This window comes from Salvelinus alpinus, chromosome 3 (genome assembly GCF_045679555.1).
Source record: "Salvelinus alpinus chromosome 3, SLU_Salpinus.1, whole genome shotgun sequence".
In the NCBI taxonomy this organism is placed as follows: Eukaryota; Metazoa; Chordata; class Actinopteri; order Salmoniformes; family Salmonidae; genus Salvelinus; species Salvelinus alpinus.
Window position 1 is genome coordinate 108,746,040 of NC_092088.1, and position 16,703 is coordinate 108,762,742.

A 16,703-nucleotide genomic window follows, 5' to 3' on the forward strand; every position below is an offset into this window, starting at 1 on the left:
GTCCCACAACACTACATATAGAGGACACTACATATAGAGGACAGAACAGTCCCACAACACTACATATAGAGGACAGAACAGTCCCACAACACTACATATAGAGGACAGAACAGTCCCTCAACACTACATATAGAGGACACTACATATAGAGGACAGAACAGTCCCACAACACTACATATAGAGGACACTACATATAGAGGACAGAACAGTCCCTCATCACTACATATAGAGGACAGAACAGTCCCACAACACTACATATAGAGGACACTACATATAGAGGACAGAACAGTCCCACAACACTACATATAGAGGACACTACATATAGAGGACACTACATATAGAGGACACTACATATAGAGGACAGAACAGTCCCACATCACTACATATAGAGGACACTACATATAGAGGACAGAACAGTCCCACATCACTACATATAGAGGACACTACATATAGAGGACAGAACAGTCCCACATCACTACATATAGAGGACACTACATATAGAGGACAGAACAGTCCCACAACACTACATATAGAGGACACTACATATAGAGGACAGAACAGTCCCACAACACTACATATAGAGGACAGAACAGTCCCTCAACACTACATATAGAGGACAGAACAGTCCCTCATCACTACATATAGAGGACACTACATATAGAGGACAGAACAGTCCCACAACACTACATATAGAGGACACTACATATAGAGGACACTACATATAGAGGACAGAACAGTCCCACAACACTACATATAGAGGACAGAACAGTCCCACATCACTACATATAGAGGACACTACATATAGAGGACAGAACAGTCCCACATCACTACATATAGAGGACACTACATATAGAGGACAGAACAGTCCCACAACACTACATATAGAGGACACTACATATAGAGGACAGAACAGTCCCACAACACTACATATAGAGGACACTACATATAGAGGACACTACATATAGAGGACAGAACAGTCCCACAGCACTACATATAGAGGAAACTACATATAGAGGACACTACATATAGAGGACAGAACAGTCCCACAGCACTACATATAGAGGACACTACATATAGAGGACACTACATATAGAGGACAGAACAGTCCCACAACACTACATATAGAGGACAGAACAGTCCCACAACACTAAATATAGAGGACACTACATATAGAGGACAGAACAGTCCCACAACACTACATATAGAGGACAGAACAGTCCCACATCACTACATATAGAGGACACTACATATAGAGGACACTACATATAGAGGACACTACATATAGAGGACACTACATATAGAGGACAGAACAGTCCCACATCACTACATATAGAGGACACTACATATAGAGGACAGAACAGTCCCACATCACTACATATAGAGGACACTACATATAGAGGACACTACATATAGAGGACACTACATATAGAGGACACTACATATAGAGGACAGAACAGTCCCTCATCACTACATATAGAGGACACTACATATAGAGGACAGAACAGTCCCACAACACTACATATAGAGGACACTACATATAGAGGACAGAACAGTCCCTCAACACTACATATAGAGGACAGAACAGTCCCACAGCACTACATATAGAGGACAGAACAGTCCCTCAACACTACATATAGAGGACACTACATATAGAGGACACTACATATAGAGGACACTACATATAGAGGACACTACATATAGAGGACACTACATATAGAGGACACTACATATAGAGGACACTACATATAGAGGACAGAACAGTCCCACAGCACTACATATAGAGGACAGAACAGTCCCACAACACTACATATAGAGGACAGAACAGTCCCACAACACTACATATAGAGGACACTACATATAGAGGACACTACATATAGAGGACACTACATATAGAGGACAGAACAGTCCCTCATCACTACATATAGAGGACACTACATATAGAGGACAGAACAGTCCCACAACACTACATATAGAGGACACTACATATAGAGGACAGAACAGTCCCTCAACACTACATATAGAGGACAGAACAGTCCCACAGCACTACATATAGAGGACAGAACAGTCCCTCAACACTACATATAGAGGACACTACATATAGAGGACACTACATATAGAGGACACTACATATAGAGGACACTACATATAGAGGACACTACATATAGAGGACACTACATATAGAGGACACTACATATAGAGGACACTACATATAGAGGACAGAACAGTCCCACAGCACTACATATAGAGGACAGAACAGTCCCACAACACTACATATAGAGGACAGAACAGTCCCACAACACTACATATAGAGGACACTACATATAGAGGACAGAACAGTCCCTCATCACTACATATAGAGGACAGAACAGTCCCACAACACTACATATAGAGGACAGAACAGTCCCTCAACACTACATATAGAGGACAGAACAGTCCCACAACACTACATATAGAGGACACTACATATAGAGGACAGAACATATAGAGGACAGAACAGTCCCTCAACACTACATATAGAGGACAGAACAGTCCCACAACACTACATATAGAGGACAGAACAGTCCCACAACACTACATATAGAGGACACTACATATAGAGGACAGAACAGTCCCACAACACTACATATAGAGGACAGAACAGTCCCACAACACTACATATAGAGGACAGAACAGTCCCTCAACACTACATATAGAGGACACTACATATAGAGGACAGAACAGTCCCACAACACTACATATAGAGGACACTACATATAGAGGACAGAACAGTCCCTCATCACTACATATAGAGGACAGAACAGTCCCACAACACTACATATAGAGGACACTACATATAGAGGACAGAACAGTCCCACAACACTACATATAGAGGACACTACATATAGAGGACACGACATATAGAGGACAGAACAGTCCCACAACACTACATATAGAGGACACTACATATAGAGGACAGAACAGTCCCACAACACTACATATAGAGGACAGAACAGTCCCTCAACACTACATATAGAGGACAGAACAGTCCCTCAACACTACATATAGAGGACACTACATATAGAGGACAGAACAGTCCCTCAACACTACATATAGAGGACACTACATATAGAGGACACTACATATAGAGGACACTACATATAGAGGACACTACATATAGAGGACACTACATATAGAGGACAGAACAGTCCCACATCACTACATATAGAGGACACTACATATAGAGGGAGAACTATTAACTACAGAGGACACTACATATAGAGGGAGAACTAGTAACTACAGAGGACACTACATATAGAGGGAGAACTAGTAACTACAGAGGACACTACATATAGAGGGAGAACTAGTAACTACAGAGGACACTACATATAGAGGGAGAACTAGTAATACAGAGGACACTACATATAGAGGGAGAACTATTAACTACAGAGGACACTACATATAGAGGGAGAACTAGTAACTACAGAGGACACTACATATAGAGGGAGAACTAGTAACTACAGAGGACACTACATATAGAGGGAGAACTAGTAACTACAGAGGACACTACATATAGAGGGAGAACTAGTAACTACAGAGGACACTACATATAGAGGGAGAACTAGTAACTACAGAGGACACTACATATAGAGGGAGAACTAGTAATACAGAGGACACTACATATAGAGGGAGAACTAGTAATACAGAGGACACTACATATAGAGGGAGAACTAGTAACTACAGAGGACACTACATATAGAGGGAGAACTAGTAATACAGAGGACACTACATATAGAGGGAGAACTAGTAATACAGAGGACACTACATATAGAGGGATAACTAGTAACTACAGAGGACACTACATATAGAGGGAGAACTAGTAATACAGAGGACACTACATATAGAGGGAGAACTAGTAACTACAGAGGACACTACATATAGAGGGAGAACTAGTAATACAGAGGACACTACATATAGAGGGAGATCTAGTAACTACAGAGGACACTACATATAGAGGGAGAACTAGTAACTACAGAGGACACTACATATAGAGGGAGAACTAGTAACTACAGAGGACACTACATATAGAGGGAGAACTAGTAATACAGAGGACACTACATATAGAGGGAGTACTAGTAACTACAGAGGACACTACATATAGAGGGAGAACTAGTAACTACAGAGGACACTACATATAGAGGGAGAACTAGTAATACAGAGGACACTACATATAGAGGGAGAACTAGTAACTACAGAGGACACTACATATAGAGGGAGAACTAGTAATACAGAGGACACTACATATAGAGGGAGAACTAGTAACTACAGAGGACACTACATATAGAGGGAGAACTAGTAACTACAGAGGACACTACATATAGAGGGAGAACTAGTAACTACAGAGGACACTACATATAGAGGGAGATCTAGTAACTACAGAGGACACTACATATAGAGGGAGAACTAGTAATACAGAGGACACTACATATAGAGGGAGAACTAGTAATACAGAGGACACTACATCTAGAGGGAGAACTAGTAATACAGAGGACACTACATATAGAGGGAGAACTAGTAACTACAGAGGACACTACATATAGAGGGAGAACTAGTAATACAGAGGACACTACATATAGAGGGAGAACTAGTAATACAGAGGACACTACATATAGAGGGAGAACTAGTAACTACAGAGGACACTACATATAGAGGGAGAACTAGTAACTACAGAGGACACTACATATAGAGGGAGAACTAGTAACTACAGAGGACACTACATATAGAGGGAGAACTAGTAACTACAGAGGACACTACATATAGAGGGAGAACTAGTAACTACAGAGGACACTACATATAGAGGGAGAACTAGTAACTACAGAGGACACTACATATAGAGGGAGAACTAGTAATACAGAGGACACTACATATAGAGGGAGAACTAGTAACTACAGAGGACACTACATATAGAGGGAGAACTAGTAACTACAGAGGACACTACATATAGAGGGAGAACTAGTAACTACAGAGGACACTACATATAGAGGGAGAACTAGTAACTACAGAGGACACTACATATAGAGGGAGAACTAGTAACTACAGAGGACACTACATATAGAGGGAGAACTAGTAATACAGAGGACACTACATCTAGAGGGAGAACTAGTAATACAGAGGACACTACATATAGAGGGAGAACTAGTAACTACAGAGGACACTACATATAGAGGGAGAACTAGTAACTACAGAGGACACTACATATAGAGGGAGAACTAGTAATACAGAGGACACTACATATAGAGGGAGAACTAGTAACTACAGAGGACACTACATATAGAGGGAGAACTAGTAACTACAGAGGACACTACATATAGAGGGAGAACTAGTAATACAGAGGACACTACATATAGAGGGAGAACTAGTAACTACAGAGGACACTACATATAGAGGGAGATCTAGTAACTACAGAGGACACTACATATAGAGGGAGAACTAGTAATACAGAGGACACTACATATAGAGGGAGAACTAGTAATACAGAGGACACTACATATAGAGGGAGAACTAGTAATACAGAGGACACTACATATAGAGGGAGAACTAGTAACTACAGAGGACACTACATATAGAGGGAGTACTAGTAACTACAGAGGACACTACATATAGAGGGAGAACTAGTAACTACAGAGGACACTACATATAGAGGGAGAACTAGTAACTACAGAGGACACTACATATAGAGGGAGATCTAGTAATACAGAGGACACTACATATAGAGGGAGAACTAGTAACTACAGAGGACACTACATATAGAGGGAGTACTAGTAACTACAGAGGACACTACATATAGAGGGAGAACTAGTAACTACAGAGGACACTACATATAGAGGGAGAACTAGTAACTACAGAGGACACTACATATAGAGGGAGAACTAGTAACTACAGAGGACACTACATATAGAGGGAGAACTAGTAATACAGAGGACACTACATATAGAGGGAGAACTAGTAACTACAGAGGACACTACATATAGAGGGAGAACTAGTAACTACAGAGGACACTACATATAGAGGGAGATCTAGTAACTACAGAGGACACTACATATAGAGGGAGAACTAGTAACTACAGAGGACACTACATATAGAGGGAGAACTAGTAACTACAGAGGACACTACATATAGAGGGAGAACTAGTAACTACAGAGGACACTACATATAGAGGGAGAACTAGTAACTACAGAGGACACTACATATAGAGGGAGAACTAGTAACTACAGAGGACACTACATATAGAGGGAGAACTAGTAATACAGAGGACACTACATATAGAGGGAGAACTAGTAATACAGAGGACACTACATATAGAGGGAGAACTAGTAACTACAGAGGACACTACATATAGAGGGAGAACTAGTAACTACAGAGGACACTACATATAGAGGGAGAACTAGTAATACAGAGGACACTACATATAGAGGGAGAACTAGTAACTACAGAGGACACTACATATAGAGGGAGAACTAGTAACTACAGAGGACACTACATATAGAGGGAGAACTAGTAACTACAGAGGACACTACATATAGAGGGAGAACTAGTAACTACAGAGGACACTACATATAGAGGGAGAACTAGTAATACAGAGGACACTACATATAGAGGGAGAACTAGTAACTACAGAGGACACTACATATAGAGGGAGAACTAGTAACTACAGAGGACACTACATATAGAGGGAGAACTAGTAACTACAGAGGACACTACATATAGAGGGAGAACTAGTAACTACAGAGGACACTACATATAGAGGGAGAACTAGTAATACAGAGGACACTACATATAGAGGGAGAACTAGTAATACAGAGGACACTACATATAGAGGGAGAACTAGTAATACAGAGGACACTACATATAGAGGGAGAACTAGTAATACAGAGGACACTACATATAGAGGGAGAACTAGTAACTACAGAGGACACTACATATAGAGGGAGAACTAGTAATACAGAGGACACTACATATAGAGGGAGAACTAGTAACTACAGAGGACACTACATATAGAGGGAGAACTAGTAACTACAGAGGACACTACATATAGAGGGAGAACTAGTAACTACAGAGGACACTACATATAGAGGGAGAACTAGTAACTACAGAGGACACTACATATAGAGGGAGAACTAGTAATACAGAGGACACTACATATAGAGGGAGAACTAGTAACTACAGAGGACACTACATATAGAGGGAGAACTAGTAACTACAGAGGACACTACATATAGAGGGAGAACTAGTAATACAGAGGACACTACATATAGAGGGAGAACTAGTAACTACAGAGGACACTACATATAGAGGGAGAACTAGTAACTACAGAGGACACTACATATAGAGGGAGAACTAGTAACTACAGAGGACACTACATATAGAGGGAGAACTAGTAACTACAGAGGACACTACATATAGAGGGAGAACTAGTAATACAGAGGACACTACATATAGAGGGAGAACTAGTAACTACAGAGGACACTACATCTAGAGGGAGAACTAGTAACTACAGAGGACACTACATATAGAGGGAGAACTAGTAATACAGAGGACACTACATATAGAGGGAGAACTAGTAATACAGAGGACACTACATATAGAGGGAGAACTAGTAACTACAGAGGACACTACATATAGAGGGAGAACTAGTAATACAGAGGACACTACATATAGAGGGAGAACTAGTAACTACAGAGGACACTACATATAGAGGGAGAACTAGTAATACAGAGGACACTACATATAGAGGGAGAACTAGTAACTACAGAGGACACTACATATAGAGGGAGAACTAGTAATACAGAGGACACTACATATAGAGGGAGAACTAGTAACTACAGAGGACACTACATATAGAGGGAGAACTAGTAACTACAGAGGACACTACATATAGAGGGAGAACTAGTAACTACAGAGGACACTACATATAGAGGGAGAACTAGTAATACAGAGGACACTACATATAGAGGGAGAACTAGTAACTACAGAGGACACTACATATAGAGGGAGAACTAGTAACTACAGAGGACACTACATATAGAGGGAGAACTAGTAATACAGAGGACACTACATATAGAGGGAGATCTAGTAACTACAGAGGACACTACATCTAGAGGGAGAACTAGTAATACAGAGGACACTACATATAGAGGGAGAACTAGTAACTACAGAGGACACTACATATAGAGGGAGAACTAGTAACTACAGAGGACACTACATATAGAGGGAGAACTAGTAACTACAGAGGACACTACATATAGAGGGAGAACTAGTAATACAGAGGACACTACATATAGAGGGAGAACTAGTAACTACAGAGGACACTACATATAGAGGGAGAACTAGTAATACAGAGGACACTACATCTAGAGGGAGAACTAGTAATACAGAGGACACTACATATAGAGGGAGAACTAGTAACTACAGAGGACACTACATCTAGAGGGAGATCTAGTAACTACAGAGGACACTACATATAGAGGGAGAACTAGTAATACAGAGGACACTACATATAGAGGGAGAACTAGTAATACAGAGGACACTACATATAGAGGGAGAACTAGTAACTACAGAGGACACTACATATAGAGGGAGAACTAGTAACTACAGAGGACACTACATATAGAGGGAGAACTAGTAACTACAGAGGACACTACATATAGAGGGAGAACTAGTAATACAGAGGACACTACATATAGAGGGAGAACTAGTAACTACAGAGGACACTACATATAGAGGGAGAACTAGTAACTACAGAGGACACTACATATAGAGGGAGAACTAGTAACTACAGAGGACACTACATATAGAGGGAGAACTAGTAATACAGAGGACACTACATATAGAGGGAGAACTAGTAATACAGAGGACACTACATATAGAGGGAGAACTAGTAACTACAGAGGACACTACATATAGAGGGAGAACTAGTAACTACAGAGGACACTACATATAGAGGGAGAACTAGTAACTACAGAGGACACTACATATAGAGGGAGAACTAGTAACTACAGAGGACACTACATATAGAGGGAGAACTAGTAACTACAGAGGACACTACATATAGAGGGAGAACTAGTAATACAGAGGACACTACATCTAGAGGGAGAACTAGTAACTACAGAGGACACTACATATAGAGGGAGAACTAGTAACTACAGAGGACACTACATATAGAGGGAGAACTAGTAATACAGAGGACACTACATATAGAGGGAGAACTAGTAACTACAGAGGACACTACATATAGAGGGAGAACTAGTAACTACAGAGGACACTACATATAGAGGGAGAACTAGTAACTACAGAGGACACTACATATAGAGGGAGAACTAGTAACTACAGAGGACACTACATATAGAGGGAGAACTAGTAATACAGAGGACACTACATATAGAGGGAGAACTAGTAACTACAGAGGACACTACATATAGAGGGAGAACTAGTAACTACAGAGGACACTACATATAGAGGGAGAACTAGTAACTACAGAGGACACTACATATAGAGGGAGAACTAGTAACTACAGAGGACACTACATATAGAGGGAGAACTAGTAACTACAGAGGACACTACATATAGAGGGAGAACTAGTAATACAGAGGACACTACATATAGAGGGAGAACTAGTAACTACAGAGGACACTACATATAGAGGGAGAACTAGTAACTACAGAGGACACTACATATAGAGGGAGAACTAGTAATACAGAGGACACTACATATAGAGGGAGAACTAGTAATACAGAGGACACTACATATAGAGGGAGAACTAGTAATACAGAGGACACTACATATAGAGGGAGAACTAGTAACTACAGAGGACACTACATATAGAGGGAGAACTAGTAACTACAGAGGACACTACATATAGAGGGAGAACTAGTAACTACAGAGGACACTACATCTAGAGGGAGATCTAGTAACTACAGAGGACGGACTCTGAAATAAAGTAACAAAAACAAATTGTTTCTGACTTAAAGCCAAACGCTGATCACACCAGACTTTTTTTGTTTTTCTCCATGAACAAAACTGTTCCACTGTTATGAGCAAGAAAACAGTGGAGTTTTCCTTTCCACTCCTGCTCTCACAATACCCTGACTCCCAGATGTAGATGTCCTGGCCCCTGTCCATGTTGACTCACACGGAGAGTTATGCTATGAGCCGAGTGTTATAATGGACAATAAGACCAGGAAACCTCCAGCCTGAACAGCCCTGGTGACAATAATGAAAACATCATGCCTTGTAAAACAGCTCTGAGAGAACAGAGGACACAGAGGGTCACTAATGAAACACTATTCCCTTCACAGTGCAGAGCTCTGGATCTATAGTAGGGCACTATATAGGGAATAGGGCTCTGGATGTATAGCAGGGCACAATATAGGGAATAGAGCTCTGGATCTATAGCAGGGCACTATATAGGGAATAGAGCTCTGGATCTATAGCAGGGCACTATATAGGGAATAGAGCTCTGGATCTATAGCAGGGCACTATATAGGGAATAGAGCTCTGGATGTATAGCAGGGCACTATATAGGGAATAGAGCTCTGGATCTATAGCAGGGCACTATATAGGGAATAGAGCTCTGGATCTATAGCAGGGCACTATATAGGGAATAGAGCTCTGGATCTATAGCAGGGCACTATATAGGGAATAGAGCTCTGGATCTATAGCAGGGCACTATATAGGGAATAGAGCTCTGGATCTATAGCAGGGCACTATATAGGGAATAGAGCTCTGGATCTATAGCAGGGCACTATATAGGGAATAGGGCTCTGGATCTATAGCAGGGCTCTATATAGGGAATAGGGCTCTGAATGTATAGCAGGGCACTATATAGGGAATAGAGCTCTGGATCTATAGCAGGGCACTATATAGGGAATAGGGCTCTGGATCTATAGCAGGGCACTATATAGGGAATAGGGCTCTGGTCAACAGTAGTGTTCTATATAGGGAATAGGGCTCTGGTCAACAGTAGTGTTCTATATAGGGAATAGGTCTCTGGTCAACAGTAGTGTTCTATATAGGGAATAGGGCTCTGGTCAACAGTAGTGTTCTATATAGGGAATAGGGCTCTGGTCAACAGTAGTGTTCTATATAGGGAATAGGGCTCTGGTCAACAGTAGTGTTCTATATAGGGAATAGGGCTCTGGTCAACAGTAGTGTTCTATATAGGGAATAGGGCTCTGGTCAACAGTAGTGTTCTATATAGGGAATAGGGCTCTGGTCAACAGTAGTGTTCTATATAGGGAATAGGGCTCTGGTCAACAGTAGTGTTCTATATAGGGAATAGGGCTCTGGTCAACAGTAGTGTTCTATATAGGGAATAGGGCTCTGGTCAACAGTAGTGTTCTATATAGGGAATAGGGCTCTGGTCAACAGTAGTGTTCTATATAGGGAATAGGGCCCTGGTCAACAGTAGTGTTCTATATAGGGAATAGGGCTCTGGTCAACAGTAGTGTTCTATATAGGGAATAGGGCTCTGGTCAACAGTAGTGTTCTATATAGGGAATAGGGCTCTGGTCAACAGTAGTGTTCTATATAGGGAATAGGGCTCTGGTCAACAGTAGTGTTCTATATAGGGAATAGGGCTCTGGTCAACAGTAGTGTTCTATATAGGGAATAGGGCCCTGGTCAACAGTAGTGTTCTATATAGGGAATAGGGCTCTGGTCAACAGTAGTGTTCTATATAGGGAATAGGGCCCTGGTCAACAGTAGTGTTCTATATAGGGAATAGGGCTCTGGTCAACAGTAGTGTTCTATATAGGGAATAGGGCTCTGGTCAACAGTAGTGTTCTATATAGGGAATAGGGCTCTGGTCAACAGTAGTGTTCTATATAGGGAATAGGGCTCTGGTCAACAGTAGTGTTCTATATAGGGAATAGGGCTCTGGTCAACAGTAGTGTTCTATATAGGGAATAGGGCTCTGGTCAACAGTAGTGTTCTATATAGGGAATATGGCTCTGGTCAACAGTAGTGTTCTATATAGGGAATAGGGCTCTGGTCAACAGTAGTGTTCTATATAGGGAATAGGGCTCTGGTCAACAGTAGTGTTCTATATAGGGAATAGGGCTCTGGTCAACAGTAGTGTTCTATATAGGGAATAGGGCCCTGGTCAACAGTAGTGTTCTATATAGGGAATAGGGCTCTGGTCAACAGTAGTGTTCTATATAGGGAATAGGGCTCTGGTCAACAGTAGTGTTCTATATAGGGAATAGGGCTCTGGTCAACAGTAGTGTTCTATATAGGGAATAGGGCTCTGGTCAACAGTAGTGTTCTATATAGGGAATAGGGCTCTGGTCAACAGTAGTGTTCTATATAGGGAATAGGGCTCTGGTCAACAGTAGTGTTCTATATAGGGAATAGGGCTCTGGTCAACAGTAGTGTTAATATAGGGAATAGGGCTCTGGTCAACAGTAGTGTTCTATATAGGGAATAGGGCTCTGGTCAACAGTAGTGTTCTATATAGGGAATAGGGCTCTGGTCAACAGTAGTGTTCTATATAGGGAATAGGGCTCTGGTCAACAGTAGTGTTCTATATAGGGAATAGGGCTCTGGTCAACAGTAGTGTTCTATATAGGGAATAGGGCTCTGGTCAACAGTAGTGTTCTATATAGGGAATAGGGCTCTGGTCAACAGTAGTGTTCTATATAGGGAATAGGGCCCTGGTCAACAGTAGTGTTCTATATAGGGAATAGGGCTCTGGTCAACAGTAGTGTTCTATATAGGGAATAGGGCTCTGGTCAACAGTAGTGTTCTATATAGGGAATAGGGCTCTGGTCAACAGTAGTGTTCTATATAGGGAATAGGGCTCTGGTCAACAGTAGTGTTCTATATAGGGAATAGGGCTCTGGTCAACAGTAGTGTTCTATATAGGGAATAGGGCTCTGGTCAACAGTAGTGTTCTATATAGGGAATAGGGCTCTGGTCAACAGTAGTGTTCTATATAGGGAATAGGGCTCTGGTCAACAGTAGTGTTCTATATAGGGAATAGGGCTCTGGTCAACAGTAGTGTTCTATATAGGGAATAGGGCTCTGGTCAACAGTAGTGTTCTATATAGGGAATAGGGCCCTGGTCAACAGTAGTGTTCTATATAGGGAATAGGGCTCTGGTCAACAGTAGTGTTCTATATAGGGAATAGGGCTCTGGTCAACAGTAGTGTTCTATATAGGGAATAGGGCTCTGGTCAACAGTAGTGTTCTATATAGGGAATAGGGCTCTGGTCAACAGTAGTGTTCTATATAGGGAATAGGGCTCTGGTCAACAGTAGTGTTCTATATAGGGAATAGGGCTCTGGTCAACAGTAGTGTTCTATATAGGGAATAGGGCTCTGGTCAACAGTAGTGTTCTATATAGGGAATAGGGCTCTGGTCAACAGTAGTGTTCTATATAGGGAATAGGGCTCTGGTCAACAGTAGTGTTCTATATAGGGAATAGGGCTCTGGTCAACAGTAGTGTTCTATATAGGGAATAGGGCCCTGGTCAACAGTAGTGTTCTATATAGGGAATAGGGCTCTGGTCAACAGTAGTGTTCTATATAGGGAATAGGGCCCTGGTCAACAGTAGTGTTCTATATAGGGAATAGGGCTCTGGTCAACAGTAGTGTTCTATATAGGGAATAGGGCTCTGGTCAACAGTAGTGTTCTATATAGGGAATAGGGCTCTGGTCAACAGTAGTGTTCTATATAGGGAATAGGGCTCTGGTCAACAGTAGTGTTCTATATAGGGAATAGGGCTCTGGTCAACAGTAGTGTTCTATATAGGGAATAGGGCTCTGGTCAACAGTAGTGTTCTATATAGGGAATAGGGCTCTGGTCAACAGTAGTGTTCTATATAGGGAATAGGGCTCTGGTCAACAGTAGTGTTCTATATAGGGAATAGGGCTCTGGTCAACAGTAGTGTTTTTCTCTCAATATTCTGAAAACATTTTTCATTCACTGTTCTGGAACATATGTTTCAACAATATACGTATTTGCTGTACTAGATCTAAGGGATAATGTTCACTGTTTGTTCCATGTTCTGAATCTAGAGTCATGACAACATGCTAACGGAATTAGCCCTGGTGTGTAACGGATGTGAAATGGCTAGCTAGTTAGCGGGTACGCGCTAGTAGCGTTTCAATCAGTTACGTCACTTGCTCTGAAACCTAGAAGTAGTGTTGCTCCTTGCTCTGCAAGGGCCGCGGCTTTTGTGGAGCGATGGGTAACGACGCTTCGTGGGTGTCAGTTGTTGATGTGTGCAGAGGGTCCCTGGTTTGCGCCCGTGTCGGGGCGAGGGGACGACGTAAAGTTATACTGTTACAGGAGCATTATGAATGTTGTGTTATGTTCTGAATCTAGAATCATGACAAAATGCTAACGGAATTAGCCCTGGAGAATTATGTAGTGCCATAAAATAACACAAAATAAGTTTGGATATTTGTGTTACATATTTGAATTACACATCTAATGTTACATTGAAAATATCAAGGCATTTAAACACTTATTGGACAATACATGTACAAATGAAACGCCTTTTATGGTGTAGGAGTTGGAATAAATCCTGTTCCTTTTCCTTTACATGGTGTGATAGCTGATACTTTGGTCTATCAAATATATTTTGATAGATATTTTGTATATTTCAAATGTTGTTAATATAAAAAAAAAATGGGGGAAAACGTTGAGATTGTCCCGTCTTTCAAGAATCCCTGACCAATCCCCGCTGTGAACAAAGCAGGAAAACACTAGTTAATCAGAGAGGTTGTCGAACAGCATCAGACCTGCTGACTGAACGCTGAACAAATGAACAGGGAAAGTAGGACTCAAACATTTGTATGAGATCAAATAATCAAAATGATTGATTTACAGGTCTCTGGGGTGTTCATTTCTCAACTCTGCAAAACCCAAAGCATTGTGAATCTACTTCGTCATACTGCATGCTACAGACCTCTACCTCATCATAATGCACGATACAGACATGACCTCTACCTCATCATACTGCATGACACAGACCTCTACCTCATCATACTGCATGCTACAGACATGACCTCTACCTCATCATACTGCATGCTACAGACCTCTACCTCATCATACTGCATGATACAGACCTCTACCTCATCATACTGCATGCTACAGACATGACCTCTACCTCATCATACTGCATGCTACAGACCTCTACCTCATCATACTGCATGCTACAGACATGACCTCTACCTCATCATACTGCATGCTACAGACCTCTACCTCATCATACTGCATGCTACAGACATGACCTCTACCTCATCATACTGCATGCTACAGACCTCTACTTCATCATACTGCATGCTACAGACATGACCTCTACCTCATCATACTGCATGCTACAGACAGGACCTCTACCTCATCATACTGCATGCTACAGACATGACCTCTACCTCATCATACTGCATGCTACAGACATGACCTCTACCTCATCATACTGCATGCTACAGACAGGACCTCTACCTCATCATACTGCATGCTACAGACCTCTACCTCATCATACTGCATGATACAGACCTCTACCTCATCATACTGCATGCTACAGACATGACCTCTACCTCATCATACTGCATGATACAGACCTCTACCTCATCATACTGCATGCTACAGACATGACCTCTACCTCATCATACTGCATGCTACAGACATGACCTCTACCTCATCATACTGCATGCTACAGACATGACCTCTACCTCATCCTTCTGCATGCTACAGACATGACCTCTACCTCATCATTCTACATGCTACAGACATGACCTCTACCTCATCATACTGCATGCTACAGACATGACCTCTACCTCATCATACTGCATGCTACAGACATGACCTCTACCTCATCATACTGCATGCTACAGACCTCTACCTCATCATACTGCATGCTACAGACCTCTACCTCATCATACTGCATGCTACAGACATGACCTCTACCTCATCATACTGCATGCTACAGACATGACCTCTACCTCATCATACTGCATGATACAGACCTCTACCTCATCATACTGCATGCTACAGACATGACCTCTACCTCATCATACTGCATGATACAGACCTCTACCTCATCATACTGCATGCTACAGACATGACCTCTACCTCATCATACTGCATGCTACAGACATGACCTCTACCTCATCATACTGCATGATACAGACATGACCTCTACGTCATCATACTGCATGATACAGACATGACCTCTACCTCATCATACTGCATGCTACAGACCTCTACCTCATCATACTGCATGCTACAGACATGACCTCTACCTCATCATACTGCATGCTACATGACCTATACCTCATCATACTGCATGCTACAGACATGACCAGCTGAGATATAAGAGAGTAAAGACCGAGAGAAAGAGAAATGCCAGTGTTACCTAGTTCAGCCTTTTCCTTTAAAAGGTCTTTGAAGTTGAGGCCGCTGCTGAGTGTTGACTCTCTGTACCGGTGGAGGACGGGGCTGTCTCTCTGTCCGTTCTTCTCCAGCTCTTGGAGCACCTCACTGGGCTTTAGAGGTACAGCCTTCAGGCCCCTGTTCCAGCCTGAAGAGTCCCATACAGTCCATCTGACCAGGTCCTGTAACTTCACCACCACCTTCTCAGACACAGCCACGACCTCATCCTGCAGACAGGGGGGGGAGATGGAATGGAATATCATATCATATAACATAGAAGTTCCAGAGTC

General features: G+C 41.9%; 1 protein-coding gene across 1 annotated transcript in view; it reads right to left on the reverse strand.

Annotated features, from left to right (window-relative positions):
- Positions 1–16,703, reverse strand: part of LOC139571675 (AT-rich interactive domain-containing protein 5B-like) — a 181,297-nt gene that overhangs the window by 137,048 nt on the left and 27,546 nt on the right. Inside the window, exon 3 of the mRNA XM_071394761.1 lies at positions 16,397–16,640. Within this exon, the coding sequence (XP_071250862.1) occupies positions 16,397–16,640 (244 nt within the window). The remainder of the gene's footprint in view (positions 1–16,396; positions 16,641–16,703) is intronic.